The sequence below is a fragment of the Pithys albifrons genome, chromosome 10 (assembly GCF_047495875.1).
Source record: "Pithys albifrons albifrons isolate INPA30051 chromosome 10, PitAlb_v1, whole genome shotgun sequence".
NCBI classification, from domain to species: Eukaryota; Metazoa; Chordata; class Aves; order Passeriformes; family Thamnophilidae; genus Pithys; species Pithys albifrons.
In genome coordinates, this window is record NC_092467.1 from 4,954,480 (window position 1) to 4,980,407 (window position 25,928).

Genomic DNA, 25,928 nt, shown 5'->3' on the forward strand with positions numbered 1-25,928 from the left:
CCCAATGGCCCATTGGCAGCAGCTGCCCAGGGCACACCTGAGCCCTCAGGCTGGGAGCTGGCTGGGAAAGAAGCCTGGCAGAGGAGCTGGGAGAACTCCCCGCCAGGGAGTCCTTGGCACCTCCACACCCACCTGAGGGCTCAGCTCTGCTCAGGGGCCAGCAACGATTCCAAAATCCCCCCTGACCTGACTCCCAGAGTCAGATCCCCCAGTGTGGAGCTCCCTGCCCTGGGGGAGGCAGTGGGGGCTCCCACCTGCACCTGAGGGGAGAGAATCTTGGGGGGTTTGGGACTTGGGGGGACCAGAGGACCAGAACCTCAACAGGAGGAGACCACCACTCTCGAACAGACTGCAACCATCAGCTGCACCACCAGGCTTTTCCCTTCCTTTTCCTTTGGACTCAGAGAACCACGTGGGGCTCAGCACAGGGGCCAACAAACCCCACTGTGTTTGTGCCCCAGGGGGCTGGGTTACACTGCTGGGGTTGGGGGTTAAACCCAATTTCTCTTTGTGCCACTGCATTTATTGCAATATTGTTATTAAATTATAACTCTGACTTATAATCTCTTTTCTGTTGGTTCATTTCTCCTGCCGGTTTACCTTTAAACCAGCACAGGACTACATAAAAAGACTGAGCTCAGTCCCCCTGCCCGCCTCAGCCCTGACCACACACCTGTAGCACGGGGCTGTTGTCGAAGTTGTAGGCACTGGGACGCCCCTCCAGCGTGGAGAACGCCACGTTGCCGCCGGTGAGCGGGGAGATGTCGCTGAACTCGTCGGTGCAGAGTGCCTGCTGCTCGTCCTCGCCGGTGCGGATGAAGCCGCGGTTGACCTTGTGGTAGGTGCTCTCGCAGGAGCCGCTGTAGTACTGGTAGGGCACCCACGGGCCGTCCTCCCGCGTGCGCTTGTAGATGGCAAAGCTCTCGGGCCGGCTCGTGTGGAACTTCAGGCGCACGTACGTGATGTCAAAGGCCTTTCCTGCGCGGGACAGAACACAGGCGTGAGAAAGGCTCGCACTTGGAAGGGATGCAAAGAGCTGCACTGCAATCCTTCCTTTGGAGAAACACCTCCTGGCACTATCCACAATGAGCGTGTCCAGGAACACCACAAGTATCTCTTCCAGTGCAGCACTGAATCTCCCAGCAAAGAGGAGGTGAAGGAAGAGAAGGCAGAAGTTGAGGGCACACTGAACAGAGAAATAAACAGCCCTACAGACTCCTGTGCAACTAAACATACATGTCACAAGCTGCAGTTCTCTCCTGCAGACATCCCTGACAGCGTCCTCACCCCAACAAGTCTCCCTCCCTCCTCACCCCAACAGATGACAGACTACATCAAACCCACAAACTATTTGTGGGTATCTAAGGCCAGGCCCAAGCTAATCATGACATTTGATGGTATTTCTTCCAAATACATGTATAGGAGAAACAGTGCTAACCAGAGAGGCAGAAGTCACACTACAGTCTGGCCTGTACCTCTGCTTTCTCCCTAACTAGACAATATCTCAAACTGTTTCTATAACTTAAAAAGCGTTTTTTTCTAGCACTGAATTACTGAGTATACACCTCTTCTCTTCATTGGAAAGCCAAAACAAAGTTTAAGCTTCCCAGACTGTGTGATTCAAGTCATCACCTGTGAAAATGAAGCCTGGAAAGTTTTACCCTTCAATAAAGATCAGGTCTGTGCCTTGGGAGCTGTGACCCAACTTAACAATCCTCCAATTGATGAACAGGAGGAATGGGAAAGAATCTATCCAAAAAGGGTAAAAAGAACCAATAATCCCTTTATAGATCATCCCACACTTTTCCAGAGCATAGTCAGGGCTGTGATTCCATCTCTAGGAGAAAGTGAATTAGAGAAAGCAATTGTTAAAATCTTGGTTGTCATTGAAAACAAAAATCAAACCTCGGATGCTATTGCAGCTTTAGAAGAGGAAGTCCACAGTTTTTCTTACATAGTATTACAAAATAATTTTGGATCAGAGTGCCATGATTTACAAGCTAGCCATGTTCTCAGTCTCACAGGAGGATAAATGAAAACCCACCTCCCTGGCCTGTATTCACCTGCTAACAGGTTTGTGGAAGTCAGGACATCTCCAGTGAGCTGAGCATTTACCCCCTTGCACACAAACCAACAGCCCAGGGGGCTCACAGCCCTGAGAAAACCCATAAGGAGCCAAGAACCACAGCACACTCAGCCACCTTCCCCCAGCATTCCCACTGGACAAGGGGCACGTTCCAAGGAGAAAGCACACAGCTGTGTGCCAGCTGTTCTTGCTCCACCTCAGCAAACAGACTGTGTACGATCAGGACACCCTGGAGCACGTAGGGAGCTTGCTAAAACAACGTGAGGTTTGTTTGGAATAAAACCTCAGATGCTTAGTCCCAGCCACGCTCTTTTATGCTCCCACCACTTCCAAGAAAAACACTGCTCTAAGCAGAACTTGCAGCCATCGCTGGTTCCTTCGCAGATCAAAAAAAAAAAAACTACTAGAAGAGTTTCAGCTGATTGAGAAATAGTTTTTTTCAGCTTGTAGAAGTCACATGGATTTAACCTCAAGTTATAAAATAAATGAACACCACTGTGTTAAATTTTAACACGAGCGAGGCTTTGCACGTGCTGAAGTGTTCATGAAAGAAGACCTGATGGTACCAGGGAACAAGAACAGTGTGCCCCTCATGTTGAAGAAGCTCAACAGGAGCCACCAGTGTGCCCAGATGGCCAAGAAGGCCAATGGGATCCTGGCCTGGATCCAAACTAGCGTGGCCAGCAGGCCCAGGGCAGTGACCCTTCCCCTGGACTCTGCCTTGGGGAGGCCACACCTTGAGTGTTGTGTTCAGTTCTGGGCCCCTGAGTTGAGGCAAGAGATTGAGGGGCTGGAGCGGGGCCAGAGAAGAGCAATGAGGCTGGAGAAGGGACTGGAGCACAAGTGCTGTGGGGAGAGGCTGAGGGAGCTGGGGGTGTTTAGCTGGAGAAGAGGAGGCTCAGAGGTGACCTCAGCACTGTCTGGAACTGCCTGAAGGGAAGTTCTGGCCAGGTGGGGGTTGGTCTCTTCTCCCAGGCACTCAGCAATAGGACAAGGGGGCACGATGGGCTCAAGCTCTGCCAGGGGAAATTGAAGTTGGAGAGCAGAAAAAACTTCTTTGCAGAGAGAGTGCTCAGGCATTGGAATGGGCTGCCCAGAGAGGGGGTGGATTCCCCATCCCTGGAGGTTTTTCAGCTGAGCTTGGCCATGGCACTGAGTGCCATGATCTGGTAAAGGGACTGGAGTTGGACCAAGGGTTGGACTTGATGATCTCAGAGGTCTTTTCCGACCCAATCAATTCTGCGATTCTATGATTCAAAGCACACACACAAAACCTACCAGCAATGAACCAAGTCACGAACCAGGTGCTGCCTCACTGGTTAGACTGAGACCAGCCTGCACTGGGCATGGCACACCCAGAGCCCAACTGGCATGAGCAGCCAGAGCAACAGGAGAAGCACAGCAGAGCATCCACAAATCAACGCGCCAGAAAAAAATAAAGCAGAAATCAAGACATGCAGCACCTGAAAAACTTACACTACATGTCCCAAGGATAGAAAAGGGCCAATCTTGTGTTTAGAGCCACCCACCGAGAGCACTGTCAGTGTGTGACATGCAGGACAGCTGGGGTGTTGGACAGATACAAACCCCCCAGCACTTCCCACAAAATACCCTTTCCTATTTATATCACGTGCATAGTTACACATGACCTGAGCCCAAGACTGGAAGCCACACCATCCACAATCTGTGGCCCCTGCTCAGTATTTGTTTCCTGTTGTTCTGGGGTTATTATTTAATGAGATCATCTTACACAGAGAAGGCAAGCAAGAAGCAATCAGAGCCTTAATGGCAAGGTGGGACCTTCCAGGGCTCGAAATTCCAGTGGATCAACACTCACCACTAACCCAGCTTAGGAAATATCCTCCCTTTGCTGCCCAGTGCAAGAGATTAATCCCATTCCATGCATTTGGGAGGATTTTTCTTATGAATCCCAGTGCAAGGCAAGAAGCAGGCACTGTGTGTTTCCTCCCAGGTCTCCCACTGCTCCTGCTACATGGTCTCTCCTCAAAAGAGAGCTCCTCACTGAAGGCAAAATATGCTTCAGACACAAAGAACATGCAGACACAAACTCAAGACAGACACAAACCAATAGGCTGGACATGCACAAATATCTTTTTTTTCAGGTCCATGGGAAACAAATCCAGAATTTACTCCCCATCTCTTCCAGGTCAAGGCAAGGAGCCCCCAGAAGTAAAAACCTCCTCATTCTTCTGCAGGTAAACCCCAGGGGAACGTGTTGATCTGCAACTTTGCCAGCCTATCCCAGAACTTCACCAACACCTTGTATGGACAGCAACTAAAATCCAGACCTACTGTCATGGGTTTATCACTAGTAAAACTGTCATCTGCTTAATGAGAAAGTTTTCTTTGAGCTCACATGCTAAAATAAAGCAAAACGTAAGGCTAAAAGTCTGTCCTGGTGGGATTTCTTTGGGCAACTTTCATAACAAGTGAAAATAGTGAAGGCATCAGGCAAGAACAGCCATTCCATGAGTCAAGAGAGGGAAAAAAGTTACCCAGAGCCAAGAGAATGAAGGTCACTCGATTAAACTGTGCCAGATGAATTGTCAGGAATATCCTGCTCCTTTGATTTGGAGTGGTTAGTTCTCCTCTACCAGTACTGCATTCCTCTGGTGTGAGGCAAAGCCCCAGTGTTTAGGCTTCCTCAAGCTGGTTTTGGGGAGGAAACTCTTCAAAAGAATCCTGGGAATGAAGAGGGGGCCGGGTGTGCTCTCACTCGCTCACACACAGCTTTGTGCTGCAGCTCAAAGGCCAGGGCACAGCCCGCGTGGCCCGGAACAGAACTGCTGCTTTCCCACTCCACCATAACCAGACTGCAATCCCTGCTCCCTGGCAAGGTCTCCCACAGCTCCCTGCAAAACACACCAGCTCAGCTAAAGGCACAACATACACCAACTGCACTCTGGGCAGCATGAGAACACTTTCCACAGAAACCCCTTGTGCCAAACGGTGAGGACTCTCCCTTTTTCACTTCCAGGGTTACATGGCAGGCCAAGGAAAACAGGCTCAAAGCCCTTCTGATGGAGCAGCCCAGGTGAACAGCACATTTCTGGCAGTGCAGCTCCTTGAGAAGTGCAGTTAATGGCATGAAGGAGGAATGCAGTCCATGCACAGACAGCGGCTGGAGCAGCCTGCCCTGGGTAAATACTGCTGGGACAGCGGGGTGTACCCAACACCAGCTGACACTCTGTGGAAATGAATGTGTTTCCTCCTCACTGTTCACACCGAACATAAAACCTGTGCTCAGCAGCCTGGCAGCTCCTCGAGATTCCAGAACCTTTTTCTAGCAAAGACAAGCAGCCCAGGGTTGCTTTCAAGTCTTGCAGAGCTGAATAAACATATACAGCTATTACGGTGAGAAATGGTGACAGCAATAACCAGGTGAAAGGCAGTTTGAAACACTTCGTTTAGAAGACAAAAAGCCATTGTTCTCCTGCTCTTAGAAGCTGGTAATTGTTTTGATCTCGGTTTGGCTTAGAAGTGTCTGATAGCCTGAACTGTCAGAGAATATTTCCCTCCGTGTACTGAGAAGTGGCAGATCTGTTTTGTAGGAAGAACTCCAGATGCTGCAATCAGTGCCCACGAGCTCAGCACTCCACAAGCACAACCCCACATGTCTTTAGCTCATGAGCTGTGCGTTTTAAACCTGCATCTTTTCCCAGGCATGAAGCTGCTCACCTGCAAGTGGCACTGTGACAGGATAACCGGCCTCTTTTGACAATTCAGGCTGATGTGGAAAACCTTTAATGTCTTCCTCTACAATAAGCAAGCATATCTATAAGCCTTCAAGACAGTATTGCAATTATGGGGATTCAACACAGCAAGTCCTGGGTGCCTGGAGAGGCAGCAGCAGTGGCTTTGGAAACATTCAGCATTGTTTGATTCAGGGGATGCTTCCCCCAACAACCTGTTCACAGTGTCAGGCTTGGGCAGCAAGTACAGCCCTTCCTCAGCAGGGTTATCATCCAATTCTGTACCCCAAGGTCCACCAGGAAACGTGCCACGCTGAAAACCGTACAGACAGACTGGAAAAATGTAATCAAATGCCATTTAGATCTTTACAAACTCCTCCCTTTCCCCCCAAGTCAGGAATTTGTCCCTACACACAAAAGATCTCCTTGTATTCAGGCCCCTCAGAACGGATGGATAATTTACATCAGGAAAACTGTCCTGCCAGCTGGCACAACGACTACAAGTGTTGAATTGTGAACAGATGCCTGGGTGAGATAAGTCCAGACTACACTCCTTCTCTGTCGGTCCACTCACATCCCCTGCATGTGGGAAGAACCCACGCTGTCTCTTTGCATTCCCTGCAGTCCCTCCGTGCATCCTGGCAGCAGTGAGCTTGGAAATACAGACCCTGGGTTCTGCAGCCCAGAGAAAAAATAACCCACCTGAGAAGGTTGCACTGGGCAACAAACTAAGCCTTGTTTTCAGCATTTCAGGTTTGTTTATAGCAAAATCAGTAACGAAATGGTTAAACTGTGATGTTTCTCTTCTGGTCGGCTCCTGTTTCAGGGCAGATTTTCATGCAGGTACCACCTAAGTGTTAGTAAAGGTTAAAAGAATTGAAAAGAAACCAGTAAAAACTATAGCCTACTTAGTGCTTTTTGACTGGATTTCATTTCCACTGTGCAGTGACAGGGCAGGCAGCAAACACCACTGGAATCTCATTTCGCTCTGGTCAGACTCCCTAAAGGACTTGCCAGCCCTCCCAGACTGAAACATGTCCATGCCCTTCATCTTTACTCCTGCCTCAACCCAACCCACCAACTCTCCCACCACACAGAGCAATGCCGGACCAGCTATAAGCAAACAGACTGACTCTGATGCTTTGAGACACTCAGCTGTTCTTCTCTGACAAGTAAAGAGCCACTGGTCATAGCAGGAGGCAGCACCTCCCACCACCATGTGCTGAGAGGAGCACAGATCCCAGAACCTTCACAAGAGTAGCATGTTCCTTGCAAGGGACAGACACCTGGAGCTCAGCAGACAGAGGCCAGCAAGTTCAGAGGATCTCAGTCAAGACCAATCCCTTCTGGAGCCAACAAATCACTCCAGTTCTCAGCTTCCACAGCGTTTTGTTCAGCTTCCCATGCTAGAAACACTCCTGGAGCTTTCCCTCCTGAATCACAGGGGCTGCAGATCAGAGAACTGAGTTACCCCATTCCATGGAATGGGAGAGGATCTTCCAGCATGCAAATGGACAACAAGAGCAGGAGACTTTATAAGGAGTAAAGGAGAGTGAGAAACACCTTGAGAAACTTGCTGTTTTGCAATAAAATAGTTTAATTAGACAACAACAGCCCAGCACCTGCAAGACACATAAGCACAAAGTTATGTTGCTTGCATCACAAGTGCATGAAAAAGCCAAACTTCTGACTGAAAGCAAGACATTTCTGTAGTTCTAGAGCAAATGTCCTTTCCAACTACAGCCCAGCTTTTCTGGGAAAATTTGTGGAGGAGGAGGAGGAAGATGAGAGCACTGGTATTGCACAAGCAAATCGAATATCCAGCATCTGAAGAAAGAAAGAAAAAGAAGGATTTCAACTTTGTGATGAACTCCCCTGGGAAAATAACTCCACGTGGGAGCACAGATGACAGCTCTCAAGTGCTGAGTTGTAGCCCTTAGAGGAACACAAACTAGCAATAATAAACCTTAGGTTTATTTTCTTCTCACATGAAGAGCCTGAAGATTTATGGGATACAAACAAGAAAGGCCTGAAGGATTTTACCAGACTCCTCTTAAACCACGCTGCACCAAAACAAAGATTCTGGCTTGTGGAGCTCCACCACAGACGGGTGCCTGGGTTTTAAAAGAGCCTGTCAGAGATACAAACACGGATGGCTTTTTCTGGGAGTCTGTCCTAGGACAGGGACAGAGGAAGGAAACGCGTTTGGGACACTGGGGGAATGAGCAGAGCCTGGAGTGCTGTGCTGGAATGAAGGTGAACTCCCACCACCCCATTAGGTCATGCATTCTTGCAGCTCCCAAACAAAGGCACCATTGACTCCTGTGCGTGGGCGGCCTGGACGGCCAAAGGCTGCCCAGTGAACTCCTGCACGATAATCCAACATTGATAAGTCATCGAGGCTGCTCCTTTTAGTCATGTTTCCAAAGGGGGAGGCAGGAGGAGAAGCTTATTTCCCCCTGCATGGGCTGAAGGCAGGCATGTAAAAAAATTGCCTTTTTTTTCATTTGATCACTTTTAAGACAGTGTAAAAGTCAGAAAACCTTACCCAGTAATTCAGTACAATTTGCTGCCTTATTTGTACAGCTTTGATGCAAAGACGTGAAGTCGGTTTCCAAAAACAGCCAGCTGTGTTTATTCACCGGGGACTGCAAAGATCCCCCGTCCAGCACAACAGTCCTATCGGAACAGGAAGCCTCAAAGTCCTTTTTCAGCACAAACGATAAAAGCTCGTTTTAAAAAGGCACTTTACACTTGGCAAGCGCTGCCAGATCACAGATGATCAAGGACACCACGGGCCATTCTGGGGAGGGCTCCATGACATTCGCATTTTTGGACCTCAAAGCCACCTCCTGCCACCAGTGTCGGCACCAAGACGAGCTGGGTGGGGATCCTTGGAAGACTCGTCTGCTTCTATCCAAGGACCTGAGGCTGCTGCATCACCCACACACCACAGGGAGGGGGAAACCAGGTCACTCCTCCAACTGAAGGAGCATGGAAGGTGGGGTTTACTCTGTCAAAATAGGGCTTTTACCCAAGAGGAAAAAAAAGAAAAAAAGTATCAAAATAGTTTACTTATGCAGAAAAGACAAAAAGTTGTCTTTTGCCCTTTATCTTCAGAACAATGCACAGGAATTACCAAGAAATCATCCTTTCATCACCACAGTCCATCAACAGAGACTTCAGTTGTCCAAGCAAGATCACGTTTTCCCCAAGAGTCTTCCTCATGTTGGAGATAGAACCATCATCCAGTGAAAACTGAAGCAAGCAACCCCATGTTCCCAGGGATCAGAAGAAAGCAGCAAAGCTCACCCACCTTCCAGTCAGTCTCATGGTATTCAACCTAGAGAGTGAATCCCATTTGGGTCATTTCCCCTCAGAAATTTTAATCTGACAGGAGGAGGTATAGAAGGGACTATTCTGATGTTCACCTCCAACTGCACCTTTTCAGAGGTGGAGATGTGGGGATGGAGGAATGACTGGGGCAAAAAGAGCCCAAAATTACTTTTAACTCCAAAAGTAAATAGCTAAACAAAAAACAAGTTGCACCTGCTTTAAACTGTACCTGTCCAATTGGCAAACACACTTCTTGGAAGAAGAAAATAAGTTTATTGGACTGTAGTGCAGTATCTTGCAAGCAAATTTAATATCAGATAATCTGGTAATCTGCAAAATCCTTTCTTTAAACTAGGATTTTACTGACTTGAGGGGGGTTGGGAATCACACAGAAAGCATTTTGTGAATGTTGCTAGCACAGGAACGTTAACAGGTTTTCCTGAGGTCTGTTTGTCTTCTGGGTGCCCTCCCAGAAGCTTCACCTTCCAGCCACTCGATGCCCACCCCTTGCTCTTGGCACACACTCCTACCCAGCACACCCAAAGTCAAAGCACGTGCAAAACCTCAGGTTAAGAAGTTCAGCAAACCCAAATGACCAGAGTCAAACACGTCCTGGCCAAAGGCAGCATGGAAATTATTCCATGTGTGAGGGTCAGACGGTCCTCGCTCCGGAGGGGGATACACCAGCTCCCACTGCAATGCTGGCAACCAGTCCAGTGAATCACAGAATGGACTGGGTGGGAAAAGACCTCCGAGATCATCAAGTCCAACCCTTGGTCCAACTCCAGTCCCTTTACCAGATCATGGCACTCAGTGCCACGGCCAAGCTCAGCTGAAAAACCTCCAGGGATGGGGAATCCACCCCCTCTCTGGGCAGCCCATTCCAATGCCTGAGCACTCTCTCTGCAAAGAAGATTTTTCTCATCTCCAACTTCAATTTCCCCTGGCAGAGCTTGAGCCCATCGTGCCCCCTTGTCCTATTGCTGAGTGCCTGGGAGAAGAGACCAACCCCCACCTGGCCAGAACTTCCCTTCAGGCAGTTCCAGACAGTGCTGAGGTCACCTCTGAGCCTCCTCATGGCCAGCCACTAATTTCTATTAAAGAACATTTTGAAGCCTTTTCCCCTGTTGAAAGGCAGCACTTTGCCCACCCACCCCCTCACATGTGCCTGTGACAGCTGTAACACCTGGCTGTGCTCCCATCTGAATTAGATACCAGAAACACACAGCTTGCTTGTTGAGCCTAATTAAGAGCAAATTAATACATCTATGTACAACGAGAGCCCTGAGCAGCAGCAAGTTCAGCAGCTCCGGGAGCAAGAGGACCTTCCAGAGCAGCTCCAGCAGTGCTGGCTGTACAGCCACGGAGGGGCCAGAAATGTTCCTTGAACAAAACACTGAACGCTCTGGAATTTTGATGGTTTAATCTCCTTCCAGCCCTTCCACCTCCCACTCACCAGTCCCAGAATTCTTTCAGACACAGGCCATAATTAACACCGCTGCTATTTGGGAATAACTGTTGCCTGCCCATGGCAGACTCCATGGCTTTCTTTTCTCGAGTATTTAAGTTTTGCCTTCTTCAATAAACATTTAAGAAAATGAACTTCGACCAAAGTTAAATCACACTTTAACTCTGCAGGGTTTGCCCATCTCCTGTCTCCCATTCTCCCCTTCTCCCAAGAGGCTCCAGTGATGGATTTTAAGCAGCAGTTGACAAGTTCTCGCGCTATCTTTTAATGCATTTTCAGTCAATTACAGGCTTAGGCACAAGCTACCACTGTTTATGAAACACAAATTGCAGCAATATCCACACAGCCCATTTTCAACCACCCACCCACACAACAGTTTTACTTTCTCAGTCTATTAAGCCGGGGAAGGAATTGGGATAAACAGCACTCAACAAAACCATTGCTGGAGCGAGGCCATTTCCAAAACAAAGCTTGCCACTGAGTTATGTTTCAAATATGTTTTGGAAAGTCAGAAGCAAAGCTCTTCCAAATTTTCACTGAAGCAGGGAAGGAATTGCACTCCATTCCCAACTCACAAGTAACAGCTAGCATGTGCCTTCCACTCTGCCTCTGGAGAACCATCCACAAACTACCAACACTTGTGGAAGTCACACAAGTGCATTTAACATGTCCATCTACACGTCCTGTCTGGAGACACATGAAGGACAAAGCACTAATAAATGCAGTGACTATTTGTAAGAAAAGAGTTCAGCAGAAACCCACATTACTTGAGAAGGTAGCGTGGGTTGGCATGAAGCAACAGAAGATTATTTTGGAACACCATGACCAAAGAAAATGAAACTGGATGCTCCCCACTGACCCTTCAAAGGTAATACTAATTCCAGGCTTATCAATACTTCCAGCTGCAAAATGTGAAGCTCTTGGTCTAACTGGCAGATAAGAACAGAGCCAAAACTGCTGCACATCAGGCTCTGAAACAGCTCAGTGTATCCACACCAAACCTACATTTGGAAAGGTATCCACAGATCAAAACTCCTTCCACCCAGGAAGGAACATCCTCCCAAGAACACCCTCCCCAGCCACACAGGTCCCTCATGAACACCCTCCCCAGCCACACAGGTCCCTCATGAACACCCTCCCCAGCCACACAGGTCCCTCATGAACACCCTCCCCAGCCACACAGGTCCCTCATGAACACCCTCCCCAGCCACACAGGTCCCTCATGAACACCCTCCCCAGCCACACAGGTCCATCATGAACACCCTCCCCAGCCCCAGGTCCATCATGAACACCCTCCCCAGCCCCAGGTCCATCATGAACACCCTCCCCAGCCCCAGGTCCATCATGAACACCCTCCCCAGCCACACAGGTCCATCATGAACACCCTCCCCAGCCCCAGGTCCATCATGAACACCCTCCCCAGCCACACAGGTTCTTCAGCAGCGTAAGGACAGCTCAGGATTTCTTGAGTAACAGCATTGCCTAAAAAGAGGGTGACTGCACAAAAAAAGTGAGTTTAATCATCTGCACTGAACGCCAAATGATGAGATTTTCTTCAGGCTGCTGTGAACCCAAAATTAATTGTACAAGAAAGAAGGTACTTTCCTCAGGAGAAAAACTTGAATATTTATTTTCTGATTAGTATTGCTAAGGCAGTAACATTCTTTTAAAAATGCTGAATCCTTAATTGATGAAAAAACCCCACCTTTTTGCTTCAAGTTAGACAATAACTCTCCTCACTCTATCAGTAATGTGAACTACCACACATTAAACCTTCAGGTAATTTGTTGCCCATCAGTGGCAGCCCAAAACAGGGCTGAGATAACTATTCTTTTCTGTGCTTCCTTAGTTTGCATCCTGTCACTTTTGATAGTATTTTTTGGGGGAAAGGGGAAGAAACAGCCACTTAAACCCATCTGTAAAGCCACTGCCTTTTGAAGTCTCAAACAACACAACATTCTCAAGACTTTGTTTTCACTAAATCCTTGTATTTTGGCTTCTCCAAAAGCTCAGACTATCAAGACCCCAGAGTATCCCCATGTTTCTGGACAAGTACCTTGTTCAGAGGCCACAGAAGCTGCCACCACACAACCTCAAATGTTAATATTCACAGTATCACTTCAAAAAAAGATTTGTACAACAGCACAACAGAAGTGGAGCAAATCCAGGAGATACCAAAGGGTACAAATTCTAAAAGTTTGCTTCCCTGATGGCCTGGTCTGATAATTATTTTTAAAAATTTACCACTTCCCAGCAAACTTCTGATACCAAATAAATATTAGTCCTTATCCTAAAAGCAATTAATAGGGGCCAGTCGTAAGCAAGGATGTCCCAGTTCAGCAGGTGGGACCAGTTTATCAGTGTCTGGGGGTGACAAAAGCTGTGGATTCTACACCCTCCATTCATTGCCCAGGAACTGTTCCCAATGGCAGCAGCTGCCCAGGGCACACCTGACCCCTCAGGCTGGGGCTGGCTGGGAAAGAAGCCTGGCAGAGGAGCTGGGAGAACTCCCCGCCAGGGAGTCCTTGGCACCTCCACACCCACCTGAGGGCTCAGCTCTGCTCATGGGCCAGCAACCATTCCAAAATCCCCCCTGACTGCCAGAGTCAGATCCCCCAGTGTGGAACTCCCTGCCCTGGGGGAGGCACTGGGGGCTCCCACCTGCACCTGAGGGGACAGAATCTGGGGGTTTGGGGACTTCTGGGACCACTCATTGAATCCAGAAGAGGAGCAGAACCTGGACAGGAGGAGCCCCCCACTCTCCACCAGACTGTGCCATCATCTGCACCAACAGGTTTGTCCCTTCATTTTCCCTTGGCCTCGGGGGAACCACGTGGGACTCAGCACAGGGGCCACCAAACCCCCCTGTGTTTGTGCCCCAGGGGGTGGGTTACACTGCTGGGGTTGGGGGTTAAACCCAATTTCTCTTTGTGCCATTGCATTTATTGTAATATTGTTATTAAATTGTAACTCTGCCTTATAATCTCTTTTGTGCTGAGTTTTATTTCTCCCGCTGGTTTACATTTAAATCAGCACAAAGGAAAAAACCTCATTTTAAACCCTCAGCAGGAGCACATCAGCCACAGCAGAGCTGTCCTCTGGCACAAGGCACATCATGCTGGGGCTCTGCTTCAATGACATAAAATTTAGAGACAAATGTTTTACCAAAGGAGATCCAGCAGTCACACAAGCCTCTGAAAGGAGAAAATGAGTCAAAACCAGGACCTGTCCATATTAAGGAAATGCTGAAAGTGCACTGGAGCAGTGGGGGAAGGACTTTTGTTCAGCACCAACACTGCCTTCTGCCCTCAAACTCTTCCGTACAGAACTTCACACTCAGGTAAAAGAGAAACCCCAAACCTTGCTCCACAGTGGTTTTAGATGGAAAATAAGAGTTGCTGGCAATTAAAAGCTTACAAAGGACTTCACTGCTGGTGTTAAACACAAGGCAGCAGAGGGACACAAGCAGAAGGACAACTAAAGGGTGCCAAGATCCATGTGAGTAAAACGAGGCACTTGCAGCCACTTCACCCACAATGACACACAATTCCTGGTAATGCTAAAACTGAGGGATGGATCAGGAGGAGCCCTGGGAGCAGAGGAATTAATAACAGACATATGGCTTCCTATGTGCCAGGCTCTTGGTTGGGCCTTAGAAGGGAAGCCTTGCATCTTCCCAACTCCACAACAGGGAGTCACATCTGACTGCAGAGGCCAAAAGTGCGAGATGAAGTTGCATGTTTTAATCCCAGTTCCCTCTGGGGCTGACATTTTCCATACCACTAAAAAAGAACTGCCATTATTGTGGAGAGCTTCTTCCTTCTACCCATCCAAGCAGAAGAGCAGAGGGTTCAGAAACTATGCAGGACATGACAGGGCACAGACCAAATCCTTAGGGGTGTGTAAGTTCCATAGGGCAACACATTCCAGCAGGAGACACAAAACTGCCTCTTGTTTGCAGAGTCAATGAACAGCCTTCCCTTCCTGAGTCACTGCACAACATTCCATTAGCCTCCCAGGGCACTGTCAGGAAAAAAGTTTAACAAAGTTATGCAGCAATATCAGATGTAACAACCTCCCTGTGGATGAGTAAATGGACAGGGATAACCTTTTTGGATGTCTCACTCCTCCAAAGACTTGGAGAGCAGATGAAGTCAATGCTTCTACTCCCAAAGAAGAACACCTTTGAATTGCTTCAAACACATGGACAAGTTGCACATGCATTCAGCTCTCCCTTCACCAAAGTCTGATGACCCTGGATTTTGCTGCAGATTATTTGCATTACTAGAGAAATCTTACTTTACCTGGAAAAAATGCCACACTTTTTTAAAAATATATTCTATTTCCTTTTAAAAGTCAGGAAAAATAATTATTAAGCTCATTCAACATTTCCACTATCAGCGTGTTATCTCAGACAAGCTGCTGAATTTTCTTAACACACAAACAAAAAAAAAAGTTCAAGTATACACATGATAGTCCAACTTCAAGCCTACACAAGCCAGTGAAAAGTCCTGCTATTAAAAAAAGCCTCAAAAAACTCTGGGCCCATGATTAGCTACACCAGATTTCACAGAGATGACAAGAAGCCTTAAATCAGTACCAGCAGTAATGTAATCACTTCCAGATCACGCTGGGATACTTCTGGAAGAACTTATCTGAACTTTTATCTTAATTACTTTTTGCCAAGCTAAGGATAGGAGGGAAAAGCTAATTTTCAGTCCATTAAAGCCCAGCAATTTGTATTTCTTTTAAGAAGTGTATAAGGAAATCCAGATTTCTGAAGGACAGAGATGATGGTGGAGATGAGGTACAACCCTGGACAAGAAGTTGGTAGTGCTGACAACTTAGGGGGGAGGATTTTACTGGAATAGCTGACTTTCCTGAGGATGAGGAAGCAGCTTTCTCTATCCCTCACAAGGCTCCACTGGTAAAATACTGCTGGAGTAAACAGAGTTTGTTTTGGATGAGATCTGGGAAGAGATCCATCTCAGGGAGTTCTAGGATGGATCCATGCTTAGCCCTCTACCTCTCACTTCAGCTGCAAAGAGTAATTTCCTTCCTCCTCCCAGTCAGCTTTTAACCAACCCCTAAGAACTGATGGTAGATTAATGTGAGAGAAAAACACAAATTTTAAAAAAAAGAAAATTTCACAAAATAAGAAAGGAGAGAATGCAGCTAAAAATTTGTACACAAAGTACTTTTTGCCCATGTAAAGGTCACTGATAGAGAAACAGTCACTATGCTGATCAAATAGTGCTTCATTTCCTCAGATATTACTGAGCTGGTCACCTCACCAGGTCTGGTTACTCGTTTTATTTTTGCTGTAGAAAGCCAGGGCAGTTTGACAAATTGGCTTTTTAAGGGCATTTCAATCTCCCAGGAACATTAAGTACACAAACTGTTCACCGCTTCATTAACCAAGTGACCAGATAGTAACAGCCTGCAAATTGAAACCACATTGCCTGATGTGAGTATATCCTCCCCCAGACTCACTGGTTGAAGAGTAATCTGTGCTCCTTACCCCAGCTCAGGCTCCCACAGCCCCTGGGAAAACAAAGCCAGGCTGTTCCCAGCCTTTTCATGGACAATACAATAACCTTTGGAAATAAAATGGACTTCGGTGGGTAAATCTGTGAGCATGGAGATGCAGAGGAAAATCACTGTGATGTCTAGTTTAAGCACTGCAAATCAGAATATAATCTGGGTTTTAATCAATTCTTCTCAAGATTCAAAGAATCACAGAATCGATTGGGTTGGAAAAGACCTCCAAGATCATCGAGTCCAATCCTTGGTCCAACTCCAGTCCCTTTACCAGATCATGGCACTCAGTGCCATGACCAATCTCAGCTGAAAAACCTCCAGGGATGGGGAATCCACCCCCTCTCTGGGCAGCCCATTCCAATGCCTGAGCACTCTCTCTGCAAACAAGTTTTTTCTCATCTCCATCTTCAATTTCCCCTGGCAGAGCTTGAGCCCATCGTGCCCCCTTGTCCTACTGCTGAGTGCCTGGGAGAAGAGACCAACCCCCACCTGGCCAGAACTTCCCTTCAACTCCTCCCCTCCACATACTGAGCTTTCAAGGTCCCTGACACAGACGTTTTTACAGCTCAAAAAGGTGGATTTAAGTCACGCATTTGCTAAGCAAAGTTTCCCTAAATATTTGTATCTCTATAGTAAACCAGCATGAAGTTGTGCCAAGTCTATTTGTATGGGATAGTCCCCACACAGTGCTTAAATGAGCATTAAACTAAAACAAAATAAAGTAACAGTAAGTCCTGATGATGAGATCTTTGAGCTTGTGTTCCAGGCCTGGGTGGATGCTGAGTGCCAGCACACAGAAAACCCGCAGCTCTCCCTTTTCCCACACTGCTCTTAAATCCCTTTAAAAGCAACTAATTCACCCAGTTCCCACTTCCGAGTCGAACAATGAAGTGCTCCAGCAGCTCCCGGATAATCTCCCAAGCCTAATACCCACCACTAACCATGGAGCTTCAAAGTGTGCTCAAACAAAACATCATTCAAGGGGAAAAAAAACCACCTTCAAACGTATGTAAAAGGAAATTATAAAACAGGGAAAGCTTAGTAAGAAACTTGTAGGCAAAGAGTGGGTTTAATCTTTGGTGTGCTCAGACAAACCACCACCACTCCTGAGCCAGTCACCATTCCCTCAAAGGGAAAGCATTAAGGCATTAAGAAGAAATGCACAGGGTTGAGGTTTGCAGTGTGGTTTAAAGGCCACAGCACCATGTCCTGCACCCAGCTGAGCGTGCAGGCCCAGGGAAGGGCTGTGCTCCACACTGAGGGCTGCCAAGTCCACCCAGACACTGCATCTGCTCCCCTTTGATCACCCACAGTCTGCATAGCCCAACCCAGCACAAACTGTACTAATACTTTTGTTTTTCCTCCTGTTTATCCCTCAAACTTCCAGCTGCATGGGAAGCCTCTCATCCCCAGCACAGAAGCCCCACCGGGCCACGAGCTGTGGAACAGCACGTAGAGCAAATGCAGCTCCTCCACTCCCACGTGTCACACACCCACACAGAGCAGCTCCAAACCCACAGCTCACCCCTCACCTCGCCCCTCCGAGCACAAGGTCCAAAGCTTCCCACCCAGGGGTCCAGGACCCATCCTGACAGCTGGACCACATCTCACAGGGCAACTGCCAAGTGCCACACTGACAGATCATAGAATGGATTGGGATGGAAAAGACCTCTGAGATCATCAAGTCCAACCCTTGGGCCAACTCCAGGCCCTTTACCAGATCATGGCACTCAGTGCCACAGCCAAGCTCAGCTGAAAAACCTCCAGGGATGGGGAAACCACCCCCTCTCTGGGCACCCCATTCCAATGCCTGAGCACTCTCTCTGCAAAGAATTTCTTTCTGCTCTCCAACTTCAACTTCCCCTGGCAGAGCTTGAGCCCATCGTGCCCCCTTGTCCTATTGCTGAGTGCCTGGGAGAAGAGACCAACCCCCACCTGGCCACAACTTCCCTTCAGGCAGTTCCAGACAGTGCTGAGGTCACCTCTGAGCCTCCTCTTCTCCAGGCTAAACACCCCCAGCTCCCTCAGCCTCTCCCCACAGCACTTGTGCTCCAGTCCCTTCTCCAGCCTCCTTGCTCTTCTCTGGCCCCGCTCCAGCCCCTCAATCTCTTGCCTCAACTCAGGGGCCCAGAACTGAACACAACACTCAAGGTGTGGCCTCCCCAAGGCAGAGTCCAGGGGAAGGGTCACTGCCCTGGGCCTGCTGGCCACGCTAGTTTGGATCCAGGCCAGGATCCCATTGGCCTTCTTGGCCACCTGGGCACACTGGTGGCTCCTGTTGAGCTTCCTGTCCCTCAGTCCCCCCAGGTCCCTCTGCCTGGCTGCTCTCCAGCCACTCTGTGCCCAGTCTGGAGCACTGCAGGGGGTTGGGGTGGCCAAAGGGCAGGACCTGCACTTGGCCTTGTTGAACTCCATCCCATTGCAATCAGCCCATCTCTCCAGTCTCTCCAGATCCCTCTGCAGAGCCCTCCTGCCTTCCAGCAGGTCGACACTCCCTCCCAACTTGGTGTCATCAGTAAAGTTGCTGCTGATGGACTCAATCCCCTCATCTAAATCATCAATAAAGAACTTACTGCTCCAGTTAATGCCACTGAGCTTTGGGGAGCACCCAAGCAGAGGAACATTTCTAGTTTCTTAAACTGACCAAAAGCAACACCCATATTCCATATGGACATCCATCACTGGGAGGGGTTTCTTTAGGAAAGTCACTAAGAGATCAGAACGCTTTTTAAGGAAACTGAAAGCCAGAGGGGAAAAGAATAACCAAAAGTGTTGTGTGCAGGGGAGTTGTGTTTTCCACAGTATTTTCAAAAAAATTTTGAATAAAAAAATATTGAAATAATTTTCTTCCACCTGCACAAAGCAGGAGCAGAAAAGCACCCTGCTCTGCACCAGCATCACAGGACACAATGCCCTAATTCTGCCTCAATTAATTCACAGCCAACAACATGTTTGGTGACAAGAGAAGTACCTACAACCATACAGGACACCATATCCCACCAGCAATGGCACAGGAACTCAGCACAGAGTGTATTTAAAGGCTTTATTAATAGAGCCAAGGGAAGACACTTCTGTTTCATAGCAACCTCCAAGGTTTTGAAGTTTGTTTCTGTTCTTTTTTTGGGAGAGAAACAAAATGTCCCTGACATTTTTCAGGAACAAAACTGTGAAGAGTTATGAAAGTTGGAAATCAGCACCTTGCTCCTTTTCCAGGGGCATCATCCCATGAGTAGGCTGGGTAGAGGTACAAAACATTCCTCACTCCAGAAAAATAATTTTGCATCTTCCCTATTAGTTCACTTTAGATGAAGAACTTGAAACCCTATTTCTGCAATTCAGTCTTGTGCTTTAAAAATGTAAATATATGAAAAAGTTAAATGTAAATACATGAAAATGTTATCAAGCTACAGTGTCCAGACCAACTTCTCTTCCTAAAGCTTCAGAGCCAGAAGCATTCCTGGTGTTAAACTGCCCTAAGCAAGAATGCTTATTTTGGCAAAACTTCACTTAGCTGAGAGTCCTCTGCTCAAGAGGTTAGGAAGGAAGCACCAAGCTGAGACCCCCCAGGTGAAAAACAACCCACTTGAGAGCAAAGGAAGCTGCACACACCGAGTTCAGAGGAACCAAGAAATCCTCCCCCAAAGGCCCTGTCACCACAGGCAGCAGCACCCAAAGGCTCCCAAGGCAGCTCCTCCTGCCACAAGCCCACATGGAACAGCACACACAAGTGCACTGCTCTGTGGTAGCTCCAGAGTGGAGTTCCCAACATGTGGATTTGGGCTTTCCTTTCCCAAAGCAGAGCTGCCTGCCACTCCCAGCTCTCCAGACATCACCACCTGCTCCCTGCCCACGGGTCAGAGGGGTAAAGACCATTCTGATGCTGAGTTAAAGGCATCCCATGCCCCCTCTCCTGCTAAAACTCACACACAGAGCAACCTGGAAAAACTCCCACCTGCAAAGGTTACACACACACAGAGGGATGTTTCCAGGTTTCAGGCAGACCCCTGGAAGGCAAAAAGGAGAAGAGTGCTAAGGAGACTGGGATGCTGTGCAGAAAGGACCAGCCAGGAGTCGCCACCTCAGCTTCCCCCAAAGCCCAGCAGGATTCCTGGCTCCTCTGATCACGGGAAACACCACTGCACTCAGCAGGACAGCAGCACAGACCCCACACAGGGTCTTCTGGCTGTGCTTCTGACACACAAGTCTTGTTTCTTTGGAGGGCAGATAAATCCAGGTGACAAGGTGGGTTGGATTCCTCCTCCACACCCAACACATCCATCCCTTTCATCATCTGCTTCTCCATCAGACATTAAACTTCTTCAAAGCAGCGACAGGCAATGCCACTGTAGGTCAATTCCCAATATATACATATGGAAGACTTTATAACTTGACAATTCTGTAAATTCTGAAACCTTTTATTCACTTCAAATCCAGCAAGTCTCTATCAGAAAAGCACAGCAACAACCAGGAGCTGGCAACTTCCACCTCTGCAAACCCTCACTTCAAGAGACTGTGTCACACTTAGAAAAACAGTTAGAAAAATAGGAGGAGGAACTAAATACTGGCTTTAGTTGCACTTTAATTCTAAGGAGCAGGGCAAATATTTGAAAGCCAGGCTGAGTAAACAGGAAAGCTGCAGACCCCAGAAACAATAGGATCAGCCAGGTGCCTTTTCTGGGTTTTACCCCTAATTGTTTCCCTGTGCTTCTGGTGAGAATTTTAAAGCCTATGTGCTTAAGAAATCCTCTGGAAAAGGGTATTATCAGCTTCCAGCAGTGTGCTGGAGTATCACAGGGCAGCTGGGCTGGGGAGCAGACCCTTGGAACAACCCTGTGAGCTTCTGAGGGTTGTGATGGGCCTGGGGAGGGCTATTCCAGCTCTCAGGGCCAGCACTTATGATGTCACCATGGATAGTGAACCTAGCTGGGCGTTTGGGTGCCTTTTGTTCAGGTGCACATCCCAGTGCCAGCAGCAGCAAAAAGCTGACACCTTGGGAAAGCCAAGTAATAGGTAAAGTGCATCAGGGACTTCTTCTAACATGGTGCCATTTGGGCACCACTGGTGGTGGTTTTCCACTCACCACTCACCTGGACCATGGACATGCCTTGAGGTTTCATGATAATCCAGTACCATTTGTACTCTTTTCACCCAAGTACCATTGAAAAGATCTCATGCTTGAGCATCCCAGGTCACTTTTGGACAGACCATGTTTCACCTCTGACACAGAATCACAGAATGGATTGGGTTGGAAAAGACCTCCAGGATCATCAAGTCCAACCCTTGGTCCAACTCCAGTCCCTTTACCAGACCATGGCACTCAGTGCCACGGCCAAGCTCAGTTGAAAAACCTCCAGGGATGGGGAATCCACCCCCTCTCTGGGCAGCCCATTCCAATGCCTGAGCACTCTCTCTGCAAAGAAGTTTTTTCTCATCTCCAACTTCAATTTCCCCTGGCAGAGCTTGAGCCCATCGTGCCCCCTTGTCCTATTGCTGAGTGCCTGGGAGAAGAGACCAACCCCCACCTGGCCACAACTTCCCTTCAGGCAGTTCCAGACAGTGCTGAGCTCACCTCTGAGCCTCCTCTTCTCCAGGCTAAACACCCCCAGCTCCCTCAGCCTCTCCCCACAGCACTTGTGCTCCAGTCCCTTCTCCAGCCTCCTTGCTCTTCTCTGGCCCCGCTCCAGCCCCTCAATCTCTTGCCTCAACTGAGGGGCCCAGAACTGAACACAACACTCAAGGTGTGGCCTCCCCAAGGCAGAGTCCAGGGGAAGGGTCACTGCCCTGGGCCTGCTGGCCACGCTACTTTGGATCCAGGCCAGGATCCCCTTGGCCTTCTTGGCCACCTGGGCACACTGGTGGCTCCTGTTGAGCTTCCTGTCCCTCAGTCCCCCCAGGTCCCTCTGCCTGGCTGCTCTCCAGCCACTCTGTGCCCAGCCTGGAGCGCTGCAGGGGGTTGGGGTGGCCAAAGGGCAGGACCTGCACTTGGCCTTGTTGAATTTCATGTCCCAGCTGGAAGCCAGTCATGGGGTGTCCTGCAGTGCCTCTGCCTGAAGGGCAGGTAATCTACAGCCCCAGCGATACTCACACTTCACTGTGTTCAATATTCCCCCTAGTCAGCAGCATAGGGAAAAAATGAAAAGCAATGCATTTGTTGGGTTTTAAATGCCAAATTATTACATGCAAAACGCTGGAAAGAAACATGGAAAGCCCCTGGACCTCTTTCACAGATTTTCAGCACTTTCTACACTTCCACACCCCACACAGTTGTGCCTCTATCACACACCAAAAGTAAAGCACAATTATGTGGAGATTCCCAAGCTGGTACAAAGCCACAGGCAGGAAGCAGCTCTGGAATACTGAGCTTTGGCAAAACACAGTGAGAAACCACAAAGAGGAAGGGGAGCCTCACACACGAGGGGCAAGACAAACATAACCCTGAAAACCATGAGGCTGTGACAGCTCAACCACGCCAAGTCTCAGTTTCTTCCATGACAGTGGGAAAGTCAAGGAACACAAATGCAGTGGAAGCAAAAAGGATGCAAAAAAATTAAAAAGAAAAGAAGAATGAAACCAAGAACCTCTTTCTCCCACCAACTAAGGAGCTGAAGCTTTCTGTACCAACCTGACAAGAAAGTTCCCAGGGAAAAAGCAAGCAGCCAGCTATATTCCCAAATTTAGCACAGAAATACTGTGACCTATGACAGCGAATATTTCATAGCTCACAAGCACAAGGATAAATAGAAGCTTTAAAAAAAGGCTTACAGAAGCATGCCACTTATCTGCACTCCAAAGAAGCCTTAGAACATAACAGCATTTTCTCATTTAAAAAAAAATAAATCTATAGGGTCCAGTTTTTTGAAAGGAAGTTTAGAAGTAGTACTGTCCTTCAACTAAAAACCTCTGGATACATTAAAATCATCTTATAAGTAATTCCTGAAGGTGGAAAGTACAGATTGTGAACAGATTTATCTGTGCTCCATGTGAGGTCAGGGGGCAGCGCTGCCCACCAGCTCCAGCACTGCCACGCACCAACCCACACCCAACAAGGGAATAAACTCTTGCACATTTGGAACAAAGGCACAGCCAGTAAGGACGAAGTTACCCAGTTCTTTTAAGGAAGTTTTTTAATATGCAATTTTTAAGATCTCTTTATGTTCTTACGAGCATCTGCTGCCCAAGCCGCGTGGAAAGGGACACCCTCTGGATGAGGCAGGGCTGGCTTTGGGATCGTTCCAGTCTGGGTGGGGAAGCACCAGTAATTGCTCCTTATCAAAATACACATTCCCCTGCCGAGCTGGGACTTGGAAGATAAGATGATCCCACTAAAACAGGGGGAATCCTCACCACGGGAGGAGGCAAAAAAGAAATCTGTACAGTACAGCAGATGGAAGGAGATGAAAATCACTGTTATTAAAACCTGACCTTCTGAAAAACTCCCTTTACTCTTACCACTTTAGGAAAGCCAAAACAACAAAAAAATAAAAATGCAACCCCACAGCTTGTTACCTTTCGCTTACATTTGTCCTATGTCCCAGTTTCCCACAGAACTGCCATTCCATACATGCTATGGATGACTTTCCCAGCTGCACAGGAGACAGATGGATCCAGGGTAATACCTGGCAGGCTGGAGATCAGCCCGTGTGTCTGCTCACACCATCAGACAGTGCAATAAAAGCTGTGTGGTCACCGCTACATTTCCACACTGACACAGTGCAGACACCAACAGCTGACTGCGGCTATAAAGAAACCAGCCTGGGACAGGAGGCCCAGCAAACTGCTCTCCATCATTCCATGCACTATTTACATCTGGAATCTGGGCTCTGCAACCACCATGGCCAGAGATGCTCAAGGTTTAGGTTTATGTTTGGGGATGTAGCTGCATAGTTGAAGAATCTCACCAAATAAAGGCCTTGCCTGCCTTTACCTCCTCATCTGAAAGGCCTGGCTTTGGTTTGGGGCAAGCTCAGCAAAGTTAGGACTCCTGGAAACAAATGATTGGGGTTTTACAGTGGTTACAGCTACTGGAGAGAGGGAAATTGCAGAAACTTATGTATTTTCTGCATGATATAGATTAGTACATTGTCACTGTTTCCTCTGTATCCTCATTTGTGCTTTATTCCCAATTATATATAATTATTAATATATTGTGTTTATTACATTAATATATATGATATAGATGCTGCTCACAGCAATGTGATAAGGCAAAACCCCAACTGTTCAGAAATCCCAGACTCATTCTATTACTTACAATAATCACAAGACCTAGTGAATGGTAATACACTAAAAACCCAGTTTATCAAAAAGACAGTCCCCTCTCAGCTGGGAAAAGCAGCTCCTCAGTGTGGAGTCGAGAGGACATCAGTGAGCACAACTCCCTCCAAAACCTGGTGCTTCTCAAAATACAAGACATGCTGCAGCTTCCAGCAAACCTGTCAACACAATAGCCCTGCCCCGAGCGCTCTATTTTTAACATTTTCCATCCATGCAAGGCACAACTATTTAACAAATCTAAAGGAAGCATAACCAAAAGAGAGCTGAATAGAACTTCTTTCAGGGCCAGACTGATTAACACGAGCACAAGCCACACCCACAGGCAGCCCAAACGCACTGCAGGGATTACCGAATTGCAAACATGTAGTGGCCTCAGAGATGGCAGAAGTGTCCCGGGTGAGCACACAGTGGAATTGAATTGGATGCAAAAGTCCATGCACAAAACACTCTTGTGAAGGGACTGGAGCACAAGTGCTGTGGGGAGAGGCTGAGGGAGCTGGGGGTGTTTAGCCTGGAGAAGAGGAGGCTCAGAGGTGACCTCAGCACTGTCTGGAACTGCCTGAAGGGAAGTTGTGGCCAGGTGGGGGTTGGTCTCTTCTCCCAGGCACTCAGCAATAGGACAAGGGAGCACGATGGGCTCAAGCTCTGCCAGGGGAAATTGAAGTTGGAGAGCAGAAAAAAATTCTTTGCAGAGAGAGTGCTCAGGCATTGGAATGGGCTGCCCAGAGAGGGGGTGGATTCCCCATCCCTGGAGGTTTTTCAACTGAGCTTGGCCGTGGCACTGAGTGTCATGATCTGGTAAAGGGACTGGAGTTGGACCAAGGGTTGGACTTGATGATCTCAGAGGTCTCTTCCAACCCAACTGATTCTGTGATTCTATGTTTGGGAGCAAGTGTCTAGTCCTTTGGCTGCCATGGAGAAGAGGTGCCACAAAGGATAAAGCTGACCTTAAATAGCTTGCTATTTATTGGCTGCATATGATCCCTTTAATTTTCCTTAGGATGCCAAGGATCACACTGCAAATCCGAGTGCTCAAAGAGCCCTAAACCCGCCCTGGCCCAGGCACAAGAGTGCACACACACTATCTTTAGCCAACAAGCCCTTGCTTGCCTTGCTGGCAGGACTCAGCCTGTGCTGTGCTGCAGACACTGCTCTGAAACAGTCACAAACTCCTTGAGTTGGAAGGAAACTATGCCTTCAGCATCAAAAATAAAGTGACCCAGAGGGGCTTCAGTCTCTCCTAGCAGAAAGGAAATGCTGAGCACTCCAAAAGCCCCAGTGGGACTCTGCAGCTCACCTGCCCCAGTGACTCCACACTGCTTTTGGAACTAAGCCCACTCTGGACAGTTTTCAAGCATTATCTGGGGTGGAGGGAGCTGCCTGTCCACCACCTTTCCCCCAGCTGGTGGGAAGGATGGAGGTGCACTACAACTCTGTGCCTGCCCTTGCAAAGGAGCTTCCCTTCATCTGACAGAAGAGTGTCTGTCCCCATGCTCTGCTTCCAAGCAGGAAT

At 48.1% G+C, this 25,928-nt stretch overlaps 1 protein-coding gene across 1 annotated transcript in view; it reads right to left on the bottom strand.

Annotated features, from left to right (window-relative positions):
- The window catches only part of LAMC1 (laminin subunit gamma 1), a 70,250-nt gene that overhangs the window by 26,289 nt on the left and 18,033 nt on the right, over positions 1-25,928 (bottom strand). The window contains exon 2 of the mRNA XM_071565908.1: positions 674-978. Within this exon, the coding sequence (XP_071422009.1) occupies positions 674-978 (305 nt within the window). The remainder of the gene's footprint in view (positions 1-673; positions 979-25,928) is intronic.